At 48.3% G+C, this 19,208-nt stretch overlaps 1 protein-coding gene across 1 annotated transcript in view; it reads right to left on the bottom strand.

Annotated features, from left to right (window-relative positions):
• The window catches only part of CCDC146 (coiled-coil domain containing 146), a 176,596-nt gene that overhangs the window by 59,476 nt on the left and 97,912 nt on the right, over positions 1-19,208 (bottom strand). Inside the window, exon 4 of the mRNA XM_075017091.1 lies at positions 12,972-13,181. Within this exon, the coding sequence (XP_074873192.1) occupies positions 12,972-13,181 (210 nt within the window). The remainder of the gene's footprint in view (positions 1-12,971; positions 13,182-19,208) is intronic.

The following is a 19,208-nucleotide window of genomic DNA, read 5'->3' as shown; positions in this document are numbered from 1 at the left end:
TCATCCAGCTAATTAAAGTAATGTCTGATTATGGAGTTTGCCAGCTGAGAGAATTCGGAATTAGGAAGATTCAACCTGTAGTGAGATTCATCAGCTTTTCTTTATGGCTACGTCTACACGTGCATGCTACATCGAAATAGCTTATTTCGATGTAGCGACATCGAAATAAGCTATTTCGATGAATAACGTCTACACGTCCTCCAGGGCTGGCAACGTCGACGTTCAACTTCGACGTTGGGCAGCACCACATCGAAATAGGTGCTGCGAGGGAACGTCTACACACCAAAGTAGCACGCATCGAAATAAGGGTGCCAGGAACAGCTGCAGACAGGGTCACAGGGCGGACTCAACAGCAAACCGCTCCCTTAAAGGGCCCCTCCCAGACACAGTTGCACTAAACAACACAAGATCCACAGAGCTGACAACTGGTTGCAGACCCTGTGCATGCAGCATGGAGCCCCAGCTGCCGCAGTAGCAGCCAGAAGCCCTGGGCTAAGGGCTGCTGTACACGGTGACCATAGAGCCTTGCAGGGGCTGGCGAGAGAGCGTCTCTCAACCCCTCAGCTGATGGCCGCCATGGCGGACCCCGCTATTTCGATGTTGCGGGACGCGGATCAGCTACACATGCCCTACTTCGATGTTCAACTTCGAAGTAGGGCGCTATTCCCATCCCCTCATGGGGTTAGCGACTTCAAAATCTCGCCGCCTAGTGTTGATTTCAACTTCAAAATAGCGCCCAACACGTGTAGCCGTGACGGGCGCTATTTCAAAGTTGGCACCACTACTTCGAAGTAGCGTGCACATGTAGATGCGGCCTATATGTAGTAATGGGGAATGAATCATTTCTATTTTGTTGTTCTCAGATGTTGTATTTTCTTGTAATAAGGTTTCCTTTAAATCTGTAGGCTACGGCTACGTCTGCATTTGCAGCCTCTGTTGACAAAACTGAGCTTCTGTAGACAAAACTCGCCAAGCATCTATGTGGTTAAAGTGCTTTGTTGAGAGTTTGTCAACAAAATTCAGCTGTTCAGCCGGCAGCGTTATATCTCTCCCAATCAGGTATAATGCCTCTGTCAACAGTGTTTTTTTAACAGAGTGCCCATGTGGACAGCTCTGTTGACAGACAGGGCTTCCTGTTCCCCATGCAGCCCTGTTTGCAGAGCTTCTGGTCAGCTGTTCTGTCGGCAGGGGGCAGCGTGGCTGCTCTCTGTAGACAGAGTGGCTTGCTCTTTCAAGCCACTTGTATGTGTAGATGGAATCTGTCAACAGAGGTAGAGCTGAGGTTTCTCTGTCGACAGTGACTTCTGTCGACAGAGACTGCCCATGTAGGGGTGCGACTACACTAGCTGGCTACTTCGAAGTAGCCAACACAACGTCAAAAAAGCACGCTTCGCATCTACATGTGCTGTGTGCTATTTCAACATTGAAATCGACGTTAGGCGGCGAGACGTCGAAATCGCTATTCCTATCCAAAGATGGGAATAGCGCCCTACTTTGACGTTCAATGTCTAAGTAGGGCATGTGTAGACGATCTGCGTCCTGCTACTTTGAAATAGCTGGGTCCTCCATGGTGGCAATCAGCTGAGGGGTTGAGATTCTTTGTCCAGGCCCTGCGGGGCTCTATGGTCCCTGCGTGCAGCAGCCCTTAAAGCACCACGGACCCAGATTTCCTGTATCGTGAAGCTGAGAGCCAGTGCCATGGCATCCAGCCAGCCCCCAGAGTGCCCCCAGGGCTACCCCCCTGAGGGGACCCAGGCACCCCCAGCAGCCAAACGGGGGGCAAAAAAGAGGTAGGGCTCCTCCTGGTTGGAAGCCAAGCTCCGAGACCTGCTGGGGCTCTAGGGTGAGGAGGAGGTGCTCCGCATGATGGGGACCAAACAGCGGAATGCGCAAGTGTTTGTCCAACTGGCCAAGGGCCTGGTTGCCCGGGGTCACCCTGCCTGCACTCTGGATCATGTCCGGAGCAAGGTGGGTTATTCCCAGGCCCGGGACTTGGCCAGCCGCTCTGGGGCCGCCCCCGCCACTTGCCCCTGTTACTCAGGGAGCTCAGGGACATCCTGGGCCACCGGGACACCTCCTTCCCCCCCCCCCCCGGCCACCCTTGACACCACGGTTGACGAGCCCCAGCAGGTCTCGCAGACAGAGTCCAGCCCAGAGGCCAGCCCCGCACCCTGGGGCCCACCTGAGGAGCACCCCCTCAGGATGGCGGAGGAGGGGTCCAGCAGTGAGGAGGGGGCGCTCCTCATAGACCTCCCTTCCCGGAGCACCAGCCGGGTGCTTACCCACCAGGGTTCCCCCAACTGCAGCAATGGATGGTTAGGTACGTACCCCACAGGGCACACACTCCCGGGCCATGGGGTGGGAGCACCAGACATGACCGAGAGCCCCACGCACCCCCAGCAGACCCTGACCCGCAACTGCCCAGCCACAGCATGGTCCCAGGATGGCGGCATGGCCATCAGCACCTGTCAGCACCCACACCCATGGACAGCACTGTGCCCTAATCCCAGGAGTGGGGGGACCATGCAATGGGGACCGACAACAGGGACATCACACCCACCAATGGGGACAGAGACCCAGCACCCAAGGGGGGTGGGAGGGAACAGGCCACGGGCCAGGGCACAGTACTAACAGCCTTCCCTTCCCTCTCTCCCTCTGCAGCTGCACCATCCGAGGCCCCAGGCAGCCAGGCACCCTCTGGGGTCCTCGAGAGCATGCCTGAGGTCAGCCACTGTCAGCATCTGGGGACATCCCCAAGGCCAGTGGGATGGTCACACCACTGCCGGACCCAGGGGATGGCCCCCGTCGATCCCCAGCTCTTGGTGGCTGTCCGTCGGCAGACGGAGGTGGCCGAGGAGAGACTGAGGTTTGACTGGAAGGAGTCCACCCGGTGCTGGGCAGCATGGCAGGAGTTCATGGGTGTATTCCGGGACAAAGCTGGGTCGATCTGGGAGGCTGTTGCCCCGCTCCCGCCCCCTGCTGCCCTCCCCACCACTCCACCCACTGCCCCCCCACTGCTCCACCTGCCACGCCACCTGCCGCCCCACCTGCTTCACCGCCTGCTGTGCTGCCTGCCAGCCCTCAGGACCAGAGCCCACTGGGGCTGAAGACTGGCTGGTGGAGGCATCCCAGCCATACCTGCCGGTCCTCCTGGCCCCCATCTGGCCGTGCCAGGGACCATGGACAAGGTGGGGTCACGACCCGTACCTGCCAGGGGTCGCACCCCTCTACACCCACCACAGACTGATGGGCTGATGGCCGAGCCATCCGCTGGGCCCCCATTTGTATATAGTTGTCCCCCTTGTGTATAATTGTTCCCCTTGTATATAGTTGTCCTCCTTTGTATATTGGTTGCAGTTTTTGTTGTGAACATAACACAGTTACCAGTTTTCAATAATTCACAGTTTTATTTTCCAAAGAACCTGAGACGTGTGCTTGTTGGGGGGTGGTGTGCAGGCAGTGCGGGCGGTGTGGGGGGGGCCCTCCGGGGAAGGCCAGGGAGGTGCTCAGAGGTTTCCCTGATCAAAATGGGCCTCACGGACCCATACCCTCTCACGGTGGGCCTGGTGACTGGGTGTGGCAGCCAGCTGGGGGAAGCCCGTGCCAGCTTCAACTGCCCACCCTGGACAAAGGCCTCCCCCTTGCTCTCAACAATGTTGTGGAGCGTGCAGCATGTGCCCACAACCTGGGGGATGTTCTTGCCCGACGCCCAGGTGGGCAAGAAGGCACCACCAGTGGCCCTTCAGGCGGCCAAAGGTCCTCTCCACCACCTGGTGGGCATGGTTCAGGCGGACGTTGAACCGCTTCTGGCTGGCATTGAGGTGGCCAGTGTACAGGTGTATGAGCCACGGCTGGAGTGGGTAGGCTGCATCTGCCACAAGACAGAGTCACAGTGGTGTCCTCCAGAGGGATCTCCCTCTGGGAGATGTAGGTCCCTGCCTCCAGCTGGTGGCACAGGCCCGAGTTCTGGAAGACGCGGGCATTGTGTGTGCAGCCGAGCCAGCCCACATAGACATCCTGGAAGTGGCCCTGGCTGTCCACCATGGCCTGCAGGACCACAGAGTGGCAGCCCCTGCAGTTGATGTATCTTCCCCCCCTGTGGTCCAGGGCGTGGATGGGGATGTGGGTCCCGTACAGGGCACCAAAGCAGTTTGGGAACCCCATGGCGGCAAATCCGGTGATGGCTGCGTCCAGGTCCCCGACTTGGATGACTCTCTGCAGCAGAATGGCATTGAGCACATGGACCACCTGTGGGGAGGGAGCACATGCGCCCATGAGGGTGTGCAGGGTGCCCCAGGCCCCTCCCTCCAGGCCCCCCTCCTGGGCACCTCCCCAGCTACCCCCCTGCCCAACCCCTCCCTCCTCGGCCCCACACCCAGCCCCTCCCTCCCCAGCCTCACACCTAGGCCCCCCCCAGTGGATGCATGCTCAGGCCTCCTTACCTCCATGACAACGGCCCCATCGATGGCCTTTCCCACTCCAAACTGATGTCCCACAGAGTGGTAGCTGTCTGGAGTGGCCAGCTTCCAGACGGCTATTGTGACCCTCTTCTCGATGGGGAGGGCACACCACATCCGTGTGTCCTGGTGCCTCAGTGCAGGGGTGAACCAGTGGCAGAGCTCCAGGAAGGTCTGCCAGCGCAGGCGGAAGTTCCGCAGCCACTGGTCATCATCCCACTCCCCCATGACCAGCTGCTCCCACCACTCGGAGCTGGTGGGGTAGCTCCAGAGGCGGCGGAGCACCCAGCAGGGGAGGAAGAGGGGAGCCCGGTGGTCAGGGGTGTCCCCGTCTGCCCCCTGGGAGGGCTCCTCTGCCAGGAGCTGCTGGGTGGCCTCCTGTGCAGCACCTAGCATGGTGCTTGGTCCCTGGGTGACCACCTGGAAGACTTCCAGGTACTGCTGCTGCTGCTGCTGGGGGTCCATAGCTGCTGTGTGTCAGTCTGTGAGAGTGTGCCTAGCTCTCTGCAGACCTCATGCTGTGCAGGCCAGGTGTGTCTGGGAGGGGCCCTTTAAAGGAGCAGCTTGCTTTTGCCCCGGAAGGGCTAGTCCAGCCTGTGACCCTGTCAGCGGGCTTTCCTGGCCCCTTATTTCGGAGGGGAGCACTTGTGTGTGTGGACACTCCGCGTTTCTTTCCAGGGCGGCTCCTTTCAACATTCCCCATCACTACTTTGATGTTGAACGTCAACAGCACCAGCCCTGGAGGATGTGTAGACATTAGGTGTCGAAGTAGCCTATTTCGATGTTCTGACTTTGAAACAGGCCACTTCGACATAGTGTGCTAGTGTAGACGTAGCCTAGATATAGTCATACACTTGTGACTAACCACTCAGTTATATCTGTTAGCTAGCTGTCTAGCAGTGATCTAGAGGAAAATTTGCATAGATTGCAAATGAAGATTCCTACAAGCAAATGGAGGTAAAATGGGTTCAAGCTCAGCAAACTGTACAAATTTGTTGATCAAAGACACTAAATGAGACTTAGGTTAACTACACCCAAGCTTTTGGGATCGCTCAGTTTTTTCTTACTATGTTTTATGTGGACTGAAGTGTTCAAGCTTTAATTTTGTTTTCTCTTTGTTTATATTATTTATGTTTATTGAAACTATGATGATAACGTCTGTGGATTATAAAATAATTATATTATGTTACGTGGAGGTGACCTTGGAAGGAGAGTCACTCCAGCAGATTGGTTAGAACTGATAGCCCTGATTCTCTAGCATCTGTATCATTTTTTGTTCTCGGAATTTGGTGACAGAATACACAGGTGCTGTAGTTCTTGAACTTATTCCTCTCCATGTGTTTCTGCAGAAGAGTGAATTATGGGTCAGAGAGATCAAATCAGGAATAACTTTCAGTCTAAACGTGTAAAATTATATGTTCCTGTTCATATCTGCTGTTTCCTTTAACTGCTTAGTTTGCTCTATTTAAAATGTACCTTATGCTGCTTGAGAGGCTAAAGTATTGATACTCTTGTAGGGGTGGAATCAGTTGCGGAATCAGTTACATATTGTAAAAGTTTCTTGTCGGATAATAACATGCAGTAACTAATTGTTCTTCCAATATGGAAAAAATGGGGGAAATATGGTTATGGTATAATACTTTATTGCACTAGTCAGTCAGAACATCCTGCTCAATTAGAAGGAATGTATAAATATATACACATCTAGACATAAGATTATTTAATAAAAGAAAGGCAAATTGAGGCCTAAAAGTACAAGATTTCAGATGGCATCTCTTGTTGCTTGCTTTATAACAAAAAAATTTACGTCTCATAATACTGTAATTAGTTCCTCACAACTTAGCACAGGATACAGAACTAAATAAAATAAAATAATAATACGTATTTTAAAACCTGAGTCTTCAGCCATTGCTTCTGCTGAGTAACACAATTACTTGAGCAATTCCATTGTCATCAGTGGAACTGTTCATGTCTGTAAGCATGGCTCATTATGAGTGAAGGCTGAAGAACTAGCATTTAAGTTAGTATTATTTTTACAAGTCACTATGGGTCAGACTATGTGGAACAAGCATGAAAGTAATGGAAAATACCTTCCTATTCATTCTTGTATGTGACAGGGACTGCTTCCTCTATATTACCATGGAAATATACAGCATCCCGAAGAGGGGTAGGAAGAACCAGGCTCTATACTGCTCCTACTACTATGCACTGTGCCCAAATGCCACTACTGAGTCCTATGATTTTCTCTTGGGGGCATTCAGCTGTTTGAACACAAATGAATATTTCCACTTACACAGCTTGTGAGTTATTGGGGTTATTTAAATATCTGACTAATAAGGGGAATTTACAACCTGAAGGTACTTTAGCAGGATACCCACTAGCAATACTTGTGCTTGCATAATCACAGCAGCATCATGGAAATTTCATTCTGAAAACACACCCATACCTATTGACCCACAACCAAAACTAATAAAATGGGTACTGCAGTGCTTGTTAGCAGTATAGGCCAGGAAGTGGCTCTTTAAAATCACCCAGGAGGATCATATGGACAATGTTAAAATTGAAGGACAAAAAAGTTGGCACCATTTCTTAAATTAAAGTCCAAAGTCCAGAGTCAAGTAAACTTAAAGTACTGTATTTACAATATTATTTCACATATACATTACATGTACACTCATGATTTAGTTCTTTCTTTCAATTTGTATAAATCTAAGATTTCTCTGTGGCTTTGTTATTCTCAAACTGCATTGCTTTATTTTTCAAAAAGTTATTGTTTTTCTCAATCTTTACCCTTTGTAATTTTGGTCTTACCTTTTAGCCTTAGCCTTAGTATATTGTCATTTACATAATGTAATCGGTTTGAGTCTGGTCCCACTTTTCATAACGGTCTGCAACACACTTAGCATACTGTTGATGCTATACAAATTAGTAGTAGCATTCAAAGGCATTAGGCATGAGACTCTAATGCCGTCTTCCCGCCAGACCCTTTAAGCCTAAGCATTTGTTTGAAAATGCAGACACTTGTTTTTCATACTACTTTATTCATGTTGATGTCAATGAATATAAATGCATGCAAAACTAATGTAGCTACAGTTTGCTTAAACACACACACACACTTAACTGAAATAAGTTCCAGATTTTTCCCTGAGGGATGTTTACAGCTGCAAGCTGCCATAAAAATACAAAAAAAAAAAAAAAAAAAAGGAATGGTCAGGAAATATAAATGGTAGTTATCAACAGAGTATGGGTTCAATTCACCAATAAATGCTATAGCCACAACAGAACATTTTCAACCACTGAGTTAAATTCTGCAAACTGGTGAGCATTTCAGCTGCTACTGTCTTTAGCATGGAGTGCTCACCTGTCCGCAGAGGGTGTGCAGCATGTCTGTGGAACAGGCTCTATCTTCATAAACTTGAATGTGTTAGGGTATGTTTATAACTACCTCATATTCAATGTACTGTGATTCATCTTCTGGAGTTTGATTTTGCCACATGTGTGACGATGTGGCAAAATTGATTTTTCTGGAGTTAGCCATTGACCCTGGTACTCCACTCTATCGCATGGAGTAAGGGACATTGGTGCGAACCCAAAGATCCCTGATGTGCAATAGGGAATTGCATATCTGGGATCAACTTTGTTCCCTAGTGTAGACCAGGCCTTAGAGATGACAATATACCAGCAAGAGATTTCTGGAAGGCTTTCAAAATATGCTATGCTTGCACATGCAGAACAATACATTTTAGGGACTAGTGTTTTAGGCTTGCTTGCTTTAACAACCTTTACCTGGAACTCCAACAGATGAAAAGTTTGTAATAGGAAAGTACAGAGAAAAGCTTGCCTTGTTGCCTTTAAATCAGTTACATTAAACTACCCCTAATTTCAGCTAATCCTGAAATAATTGCCAGAGGTTAAAGAATTTTCCAGACTTGTACAAAATGTCAGGCCTGCCTCTGCATCCCTGTCTCACACAAGGTAATACATCTGTGAGCAGCCCTCCTGATTCCAATGATGCTATTGTGTGACTGAGATGTTACTCCATGTAAGAGTTCAGGAATTAGTTCCTGTGTTTGAAACAGAAATTATTTCCAAAGATAATACAGTCACATAAATCTTGTATATTTTATACACCTCATCTTTCAATTGATTATTATTTAAAATTATAATTTTTATCATTTGTGCTTCACTTCTTTTTGTGTCACAGTCTAGGAAAGAAGAAAGACGTTCCTTTTTCATTTTACAAAAATGGAACTTTTAACTTCACACCAAGACAGAAAAGTTACTTTAAATTACAACGACACAAGAGGTTCAGGCTATTGAGTGCCTTGTCATGAGAGGAGAACTTGAAACAATATTGTCTGTGTTCCTTCATTTATTGCCATAGACATGTATTCTTTGAGTACTCTGAGACTAGAGCACCGATGGAGAAAAAAAAAGGGTGCTTAGTACCCATTGGCATCCAGCCGCATTTCCTTCCCAGCACCTCACACCACAAACCGCTGTTTCACAGCATGCAGGAGGGTCTGGAAGGGAGGGGGACAGGACGCACTGAAGGGACGGGGTAGAATGAGGTAGGAAAGAGGCAGGATAGGAATGGAAAGAGGTGGGACAGAGACAGGGACTTGGAAGAAAGGATGGAGTGGGGGCAGGGGTGGAGAGGGGCCTGGTGCAGAGTGGAAGCTGGAAAGGCAGGTTGGGGTAGGGCTGGAGTGTGAGTGTGTGTGGCGGGGGATTAATCAACCTTCAGGCCCAGAGGAAGTTTCAACCTCTGTTTACTGTATCTCCCATCACAGATTCAAAGTGGGATGGAAGAAGCAGCAGTTTCAGTCTCACAGGGACATAATAAATGTTGTCAGCACCTTGCCAATGATGAAATGCTGGCAGATGTCTGCCAAACAGTTTTAGCAGCGCATCAGTTATCAGCAACGCATCCTTGCCTTCAGAAAAGCCTTGAAGGATACCCACAAAGCTGTGTTGGGGTTCTTGCCCTTCCTTTAAGTGAATCTATAAGGACTCTGCTATCTTCTTCATAAGGTCCTAGATGACCTTGAAATCATCGGTGCAGAATGAGGGAGGAGGCACCATTGCCTCACGTGGTGAAGGAGGACTTGTTATATATTGGCACCTTTTCCTCAGTTCCCTGGACGTTTTCCTCAGAGTGCTATCATGCTTGGAGAGCAGGTGGCAGGATCCTGGGTTACCAGAGGATACACCTCTGAGTGGAGCCTCCTGCTGGCAGGCACGCTTTAAAACAGGTCGCTACATCTGCCACAAGGATTTCAAAAAGTCTGCTGTGAGGGAGGATCAGTATTTCTGTGGGCCATCAGTTTATCACTAGTAGTTTCTGGAAGTTCTTCTTCCAAGCAGATTTCAAGGAAGGGAGGTCTTAATGGGACATTGGTGGTACACTATACAGAAATCTCAGAATCTGAAGAAATATCCTCCTCCAGTTGTGGAGTTGAGGAAAAGGAGGCACTGCAATAGTACCAGAGGCCATAACAGTATTGAAAGTGTTACTGGAGCCAGAGATTGGGTCAGTACCAGAGTATATATAGTGTCTGAGACACAAAGGTTCTGGCTGGGCTAATGGTACTGTCGGGCATTTCTTCTGCATAACTGCCAGAAAGGGCAGATTCTGAAGGATCAGGAGATTTTTTGAGATCAGGAATGTGCTCTGTACTGGAGAGATGGGTGTTGAACTGTCTACTGTAATGTGGCTTCCAGTCCTGGGAGAGTGTAGCTTTATAAGCTCCTGGCCTACTAACATGGGCAGTACTGGAGAAGCTAGTACCACGGAGTCAAGGTTGGTGGTGGCCTCTTCAAGGGGTCCTTATGTCTAGAGGGCGCCATACTCGATACCAATGCTGATATCAAGCAGGTCTTCTTGAAATGGGAAGCAGGAGAAGCCATTTTATAATGAAGATGAGACTTTGTATTGGAAGGGGTTAGGAGCCTCTGCTGTATCCATATCTGGACATGAGATCTCTTTACTAACCTACCTTTGGGGCAACTTCTCTTACTTCTTTTACTCTCTATCAGAGGACTTGTGCTTTCTGTTCGTTGAGTAGTTCAGGAATATCAAAGTTGTCCTTTGGTACCTGGTCATCAGAGGTGGAGGTGTGGAGATTGACAGGGCATTTGGATTTCCCAAAGCCAAGGGAGGAGGGAGGAGCAAGGAAGAGGGAGAGGAGCTGGGCTGTGAAATGGTAGTGAGCCACAAGGAATGAGTGAATTGGTCTTTCCTTGGTTTTCTAGATCTGTCCTTGAAGCCAAAGCTGACCTTACACTTGGATACAGTGTGTGCTTCCTGAGGCAGCAAAAGCAGCAAGAATGTCTTGGACAGTCTTACAAGTATGGTCTGATTTGAACTCTGGGGTTTTGGGGCAGAGAGCAAGGCCCCTAACAAAGGGATCCAAGATGGGCAGGAAACCCCAGCTTCTAGGATAAAGAGAATAGAGAAGCATTCTCTCTCCAAAATGTACAGAGTAAAAAGATAAAACAGAAAATTAAAAAATACAAATAGATTAAATAAACTTGATTGAGGGAAAAAAAGTGATAGCAAGCTAAGTGCACTATAATACTTGATATATCAGGCCACAGGCAGTAGAAAAGGAATTTGAGGAGCAGGTGTTTGCCGTGACATATACAGGTTGCACCTCTCTAGCCTGGCACTCTCTGATGCAGCAACATCTGTGGTCCAGTATGATTTTAGTTAGCTGCATGTCCAATTAGCATGGATGTGGCCAAGATTCCTGCAGTCCCATAAAGTTTGTTTACAGCCACCAGTCCTGGTTCTCAGTGTTCTGTACTGTTATTTAGCTCTATTTTACTCCTAAATATCTTCAAAGAGCCCAGTAAACAATGGAAGTGCTGGTAATGCTGTTAGACAATACTGACTTCCTGTGCTTTGGCAAATCCCTGGTTCAGTACTAGTTAAGTTCCAAGGCTGCCAGACTAGAGAGGTTCAGCCTGTATACATTCATAGCAGAGCATCAGTATATGTACGGTGTACATGTGTGGACCTACAGACATTTCAGCCAAAGGGAGCATTGGGGAAACCCTTCCATGAGTGGTTCCTGATGCTATATTCCCACAGAAATGAGGAGGGAAGAAGTACCTGGGGCTGCACTTCTTCCCCCTGCCCCACACACATACTGGACCAGCCCACAAGACTTGGGCATGCCCCTCTGCCTGCAGTGGGAAGCTGGTACAAGAACCTTGCAGGGGGAGGGGTCACAATGGGGATGGAACACCAGTGCAGGCTTCCTGCTGTAGGGCAGTTTGAGAACCAATGCTCCATGAAATAGAACTGGAAAGATAATCTGAACACAAAGGCTGTGTCTATGCGTGTCACTTCTTCCAGAAGTGGAATGGTAATGAGCCTTCCGGAAAATCCTAATGAGGCACAGATGTAAATTTTCCGGGCCTCATTAGCATATGGGCACATGATTCGGAGTCTGTCAGAAGCTCTTCTGGACTTCAAAATACGCATGCAGACGTGTGGCCTGCAGTGATCTTCTGGAAGGAAAGCCTCCTTCTGGAAGCCCCCTGTTCCCCAAAATTTTGAGGAAGAAGGTGCTTCTGGAAGGAGAGTTTCCTTCCGGAAGATACCCGCAGGCCATGCGTCTGTGCATGTATTTTAGAGTCCAGAAGGGCTTCTTCCAGACTCGGAACCATGTGCCCATATGCTAATGAGGCATGGAAAATTTACTTCCACACCTCATTAGCATATTCCAGACAGCTCATTATCATGTCCCTTCCAGAAGAAGTGGCACGTGTAGACACAGCCAAACAGTATTTTTTTCAGCCAAACCCAAATATTTAAAATAAGTTACTTACAAGACAACCTTTCATGAGAATGTCAAGCATTTACTTTTTCCACAACAAATGACTATGTTTAGCCTCTTCTTTTGCAGAGACGGGAGTATTCCAGCAGTATAAACATACCTCACATTTTCTTTTTATTACTTTAATAGATAAGGCTGAATGTGTATTGACTTGGAGTATAAAAACTGAGTTCTGAAGGCAAACATATTTATGATATTATTTCAAAACAAGCTCTATCACTGGGTCCTAGTGACATTTTCCTTCATTTTTAATAAAAAACAATAAAAAATAGAAGTTTTCCAGAGAAGCCTAATACTGGTGGCAGCTGGGTTAACAGACTGATCAGATGACATGCTCTACTAATAGTCTTTACCAAAATCAGTAAAACATAGTGAAACAGCTTATTATTTTAATCTCATGTTTTTACAGTATCTCAAAGGACTCCAAAGCACCCTACATATTTAAAATGATATGCAAATTACATTCAGGCGCTATTACAGCCACCACTGACAAATGGTGAAGAAAATCAGGGCAATGGTTTAATGGGACACAGCCACGTTAGAAGTATTTTGAGGTAAAAATAGATAGCCAATCAAAGATTAAGGGAGAAATGGGGTTATCTTGCATATTATATCTTTCGAGCTGAGATATTTGAAAGGTGCATCAGATCACCTGAACATCACTTACCTGTTCAACTTGTACTGCAGTTCATACTCTCTTTCTTTAATAGCAGTATATTCATTCTGATATTTAAGAAGCTGCTGTCTCATCTTGGCGACTTCACTGGTAAATCCTTCTGGAAACTGATCCGCTTTTTCTAGTACCTGTTGCTGCTGTTCTAGTTCTACAGTGAAACGTTTGGCATCCTGCAACATCTGGATCTCTGACTCCTGTAAGCTGTATTAAATAAAAGCACTAAGGATCAAGCATTAAAAAGGCACCATGAAGAAACTTTGTAATTATGTTATTCTACCATGCTGATCTATGACATATAATATAAAATGTGACACCCTCCTTCCCCAGGGGAACATCAGTATCTTTCTTTTTGTCTGTGCTGAGACTCTATTACAGAGGGAGGGTGTAAGTACAAGGTCCATGTGACAGACAACACTAGGTGAAAGAATTACTACAGAATGGAACTAGTGTTATAAAATGAACTGCAGAAAATACAATGGGCTTCTTTACAGTGGAGTCGTGATGGCATTCACATTTACTTAAATTTTATTTTTGTGGGAGCATTTAAGCAATTATTGGTTTGTTTCAATATGTTCAAGTTTCATTACTTGAGGTTTCTACTTCATTGGCTACAATCTTACACGGAACGCACAGTTAAATGAAAAGGTGGAATAGTGCTGACCAGTATGTCTGGCTGAAGGAGACCCAGTCTAATGGTGCACCTATCTCCCCAGCAGCATCTGTCATCAGAGTTTGCTCTCAGCCCCTTAAAATAAAATAGACAACAGTGTAGGTGCAAACTACAAAATATTTATTTAACCACCAACAGTTCTAAAACAAGGTAAACCAGGGATGATTAGGAGCACAGGTAAACAGAGAGGATCCCACAACAAAAGGGAAGTAACAAATTATTTCCTGACTGTGACACAGAGAGTTCTCTCATCCAGGAGACTACTATCATATGCTGAAGTTTGGGGACCCTCACCACGGGACAGCTCTGAACTCTGCCTCCAGATAGAATCAAGAGGTAAGGAGTGGACCTCTGGACCAAGAGAGGTTGACTGTGATCTGGTGATGGGCTGGTTCACTCTTGCTTCCTGTGATGTTACGAGTTTTCCCTCAGATAAAAAGGTGGTAACTGGTAACACACCCTTCGTGTGCAAACTAGGTCACCCTTCCACAATGAGACCAATATGTGTGATGCTGGGCATACACCTCTCAGAGAGCTGAAGAACTGAGATGATTACCGCGCTTTCCAGTGGTTGTGCCACTAGCACTTCCAGATTCTTCCATCCAGAAGGCACTGAAGCCCCACAGATCTGGCAAGGCAGCCTTAAATACCCAGTGATTGGTGAGAGAACTTAAACCTCATGCTACCTGTTTTCCTTCTGAAAATCAAACAGAGCACCACAGTGCTCTCAGGAGGGAAAGAGGGAGGGCAGCCAAGAGGGAGCACAGGTTCTTGTTTGGACATTTCCAAAACAGTGAACCTGTGTTGTTAATTAAGTACAAAGTTTACCCCCTTAAAATACTACTCATATTACTGGAAATTTTGCTTTCCAGGAAAAGAATTTGGCTCCTAGGAGAGAGAGTCTTTCATTTACTCATTCCGTACTGTTACACAGGTGGCAGGCGTGAGGCAAGAAGTTCATCAACAGAAAGAAACAGGCCAGATATCAGGACCATTATAGTCGACAGAAAATCTCCAATTTATCTAAAATGAAATCTGATCCCACTATTTATTGCTCATTCCGCCAGCCTAATCTTCTTCTAGTAGGCCAGTGCAATGACGGACAGTGATCCTAGTCTGCAGATTTATGCTGATCAATGTGCATCACCCTCCATGACTTCACCACTGATGAATTGCCCAACTTTGCTAGTATTGCCAACATCTGGCAGTATATATTGACACAGTGTCTTGAAATATATCCAACAATGTAGCATGCTTTGATTGTTGTTATACCTAAATGGATGGTGTTTAAGAGTAAGACTATTATTGATACGCATTATGGAATAATCACAATGATAAATTAATCATGAGACCTTCATGTTATGGAATGTACAACACTGAAATCTTCCTTACATGAATTATTGTGAATTGTTTCTGAATTTTAATAATTTTTTCAAAGTAGTTTTATATTATACTAAAAGTAGTTTAGCCACATTGACTAACAGCACTGAAAATTTCAAATTAAAATGTCAAAATTGGTTTTGAGTTTCATGAAAGATCAGAAATAATCAAAGCTCTATTAGTTGCTCTTTGCTAATTAATGCTCCCCTCCAGTAAAAATAGTAAAAAAAAATTTGGACTCTCTCAGATGAAGAATTTATACACCAAATTTTAGTTCAGACAATTTTGGTATACCAAATTGAAGCTTAGCAAACAACTCAATACATAACAAAATATTTAAACAACCAAAACATAGGAATTCAAGTTACACAGGCATTAGTACAAAAGCAAACCTGGCCATATATCAGAGACATGGCTGAAATGGCACAGAGGAAAAAGTTCAATGTACCTATTGCATAGCAAAGTAGATAACCACTTCCTGTTCTAAGAAGAAAATAAGAAAACCACATACTTCAACAGAAACTAAGAATGTGCTCTGTATCAGGAACTAAATCATCAGTGTTTGGAAGAGTTATATTTTAGCTTCTTAAAGGGTGAAATTCATTGCAGTGCACAGGGGTTATGCAAGGCCCTCCATACGAACCTGCATCCTATGTAAGCTCCTGTAAGGAGATCTTTCAGTTTTGAGAAGAAATGTTGTTGGTCCCAGTCGTACTCCCCAGTTTAAAGACAGGGCATTTCTCTCAAGTCAATGGACTTTTTAAAGAGGAACAGCTTTTAAAATAGTAAGACTGAAATTACAATGGTGAATCAAAAGTGAACCTAGTGAAGCATGTTGTTCCTGAGAGCAATATGCTGCAAGGGAAGGTTCAAAAAATCCAGCAGTGGACCATTGTGGAATAACCTAATAGTATTTGGCTTACACTTTGAAGCTCAATTTATTATAATCCTATTTAATGTAACTCAGAACGTTCCCTTGGACAATATTCACTCCTATACAGTGGTTTAGCACAAAGCACAGACATCATTTAAGTTCTGTAAAAGCCTTCATATATGGAAAAAAGGCTGAAAACAGACACAAAGACACTACTTAAAGTCTCAGCAATGCCCTTGTGTTCCTTACTTGTGTCCTTTAAACTCTATAGCTGTGTCTACAATGCATGAAACTTCAAAATATATGGTCCTCTTTCAAAAGAACGGGAGGAGTGTCCACACACATACATGTTCTTTCTAAAGAAAATTGAAGGAACAGGGTGCAGATGTCAAAATATGATCCTCGATCCCATATCAGGAAGAGCGTCCCCTTTTGAAAAACTATTTTGAAAGCGTAAACTTGTAGACATTCCACAGCTCACTCTTTCAAAAAAGGGGTCCGCCATGGCACTGGTCAGCTGGACCACAGGTCTCTCCAGCCAGCAGCAGTGGGGCTCTATGATCCCTGTGTCCGGCCGCCCTTAAAGCAGCAAAAATGCAGGAACCCTGTGGCAGGAAGCTGAGAGCGTGTTAGGAGCAGCCTCAGCATGAGTTCCAGCAGCATGCCCTCTGCAAAATCGAGGAGCAACAGAGGCGAGCCAGGGCCAGCAGCCAGCCCCTGCAGAAGCCCCAGGACACCTCCTCTGAGCCCTCGCAGGGCTCTTTGGGTCACAGGGGAGAGGAAAAAAAAAGGCCCACTCCTGGATGGAGCGGGAGCTGAGGGACCTCCGCAGCCTCTGGATAGAGGAGGAGGTCCTCCACGAGATGGGCGTCAAGCAGCGAAACACCACTGCATTTGCCCACCTGCCCCAGGGCCTCCTCATGAGTGGTCACCCAGAGCATACTGCCGAGCAAGTATGCTCGAAAGTTAAAGAACTTCGGCAGGGCTATGCCCAGGCCTGAGACCAGGCCCACCGCTCCACGGCAGCCCATGCAACATACCACTAATTCCGGGAGCTATGGGCCATCCTGGAGCCCTGGGACAGCTCCCAACTCCCAGCACTCCTTGACTTCTCAGTGGACAAGTCACAGACAAAGGCGGAGGAACAGCCCAGACCTGGGACCCAGGAGACTGAGGGCACCATGGAGTGGTTCAGAGAGAAGGCGGACCTGACCATATATATCCCCTCCTGCTCATCCAGCTGGGTGACCAGGAACTGGGCATTCCCAGGTGTCACCGAGGGACTCTCAGGTATGTGCACAGTGGGGCACAAACCCCAATCTGAGGGGGTAGGACCATGCACCAGCCAGCTGGCCGCACACAGGACCAGTGGCCCTGGGCAACACACCTCCTGGCCTGGCGTGGCACACCACACCCTGTGACAGCACGCTGGCAATGGCCAGAACCCGTCCCGGTGGACAGTGACAAGAGCTGCTCATGGGGCAGCGGGTGCTCGGGGCTGAACAGCACCTGGAGACGGTTCAACACAGGCCAGAAACCTCCACTCCCCCGGGATGCCCTCTGGGTTAAGATTCCTCCTGCACCACCACAGGTTAGGAGCCCTCCTGCCCCCCAGATACACCATTTCCCCCCTGTACATAGTTTCACATACCTTTCCATTATGTGCATAAATGTTTATTTGCCATACACCTCCTTGTGCCATGCTCTTTGGGGAGGGATGTGCGGGTGGCAGTGCTGGTGGGGGGACATGGTGGTGGTGGCGGCAGAGATGGTGGTGGGGGTGGAGGTACATGGGGGATGGATGTGGGTGTGGGTCCCAGGAGGCCATCTGCGAAGGCCTGCCTGAGGTCCTCCCTAACTCGGAGGCCATCCTGGTGGGCCTGGTGCATGGAGGTGGCACCTGGCTGCTCGTAGCCAGCACTGGACCCATTGGACCCCCTGGACATAAGCATCCCCCTTTCCCTCCACAACATTGTGGCGGATGCAGCAGGCATCCACAGCTTGGGGCATGTTGAGGACCTGAACTCCAACCTCATGTGAAGGCACCTCCACTGCACCTTAAGGCACCCCAAGGCCCCCTTCATGATATTCCAGGTGTGGTTGAGGCACACGTTGAATGACTCCTGGGTGGGGTTGAGGTGGCCAGTGTACAGCTGCATGAGCCACAGCTGTAAGGGGTAGGCTGCATCAGCCACTGTGCACAGAAGCATGGTGGCCCCCCACCCAATGGGATCTTATGCTGGGGGATGAATGTGTCAGCAGAGCCTGGAGTTACGGAACATGTGGGCATCATGGGTGTGGCTGGCCCATCCCACATAGATGTCCGTGAACCTGCTCCTTGCATCCACGAAGGCCTGGAGGACCACCAAATAGGAACCCTTGCTATTAACACGCTGGCCAGCGCTGTGTGCCCAGGGCATGGATGGGGATGTGCACCATCCAATGCGCCTAAGCAGTTCAGGAATCTCAGGTCTGCGAAGCCCACGATGGCAGCACCCAGATCCCCCAGGTGGATGACCCTGTGCAGCAGCATTGTGTTGATGGCTTGGATGACCTACACAGGGGGAGGGGGACATGTGCTCCCATGAAGGTGTAACGGGCTGCCCCACCACTTCCTGCCTGCCCCCTGTCTGCCTGCTCCCTGCCCTCCTCCACACAGCCGAGGGCTCCCCTTGCCCTGGCTCTTCCCCCCTCCCCCCCATGGGAGGCCTGTGACCTGGGCCTGTTTCCAGGTGGCAATTGCGACCCACTTCTCCAGGATGAGAGCGGCCCAATGCAGGTGTCCTGCTGCTGGAGTGCGGGAGCGAGCCGGTGGAGATCTTGCTGAAGGTCTGCCTTGACATGTGGAAGTTCTGCAGCCATCCTTCATCATCCCACTCCCCCAGCACTAGGTGCTCACACCAGTCAGTGCTGCTGAGGTGAGTCTAGAGGCACTGGGGCACCCGGGGGGTGGCCTGGTGGTGTCTGGGTGGGGCGTCCCATGGCTCGTTGGGGGCTGCTCAGCCACCTGAGTTGCTCAGGGGCAGCTGTGCCAACAGTGCATAGCACCATCAGGAGGGTCTCCAAGATGAGGGCATCCTCATGCAGGAGCTGCTGTTGGGACTCCATCCTGGAGCACAAGTGAGCTCTGCTTGGCTGGAAACAGCTGGGCAGCGCTTAGTTTGTGAGGCGTGAAGGGTGGAGGGAGGGATCTTTAAGGGAGTGGCTGGCTGCAGTCCCAGAAGGGCTTGTTGGCCTTGGGACCCCACCTGTGACATTTCTTGCCTCCTTTTTTTTGAAGGAGAGCTTGGAGCTGTGTAGACAC

The sequence above is a fragment of the Carettochelys insculpta genome, chromosome 1, assembly GCF_033958435.1.
Source record: "Carettochelys insculpta isolate YL-2023 chromosome 1, ASM3395843v1, whole genome shotgun sequence".
Taxonomy (NCBI): Eukaryota; Metazoa; Chordata; order Testudines; family Carettochelyidae; genus Carettochelys; species Carettochelys insculpta.
This window is presented reverse-complemented; position numbering and strand designations above follow the sequence as displayed.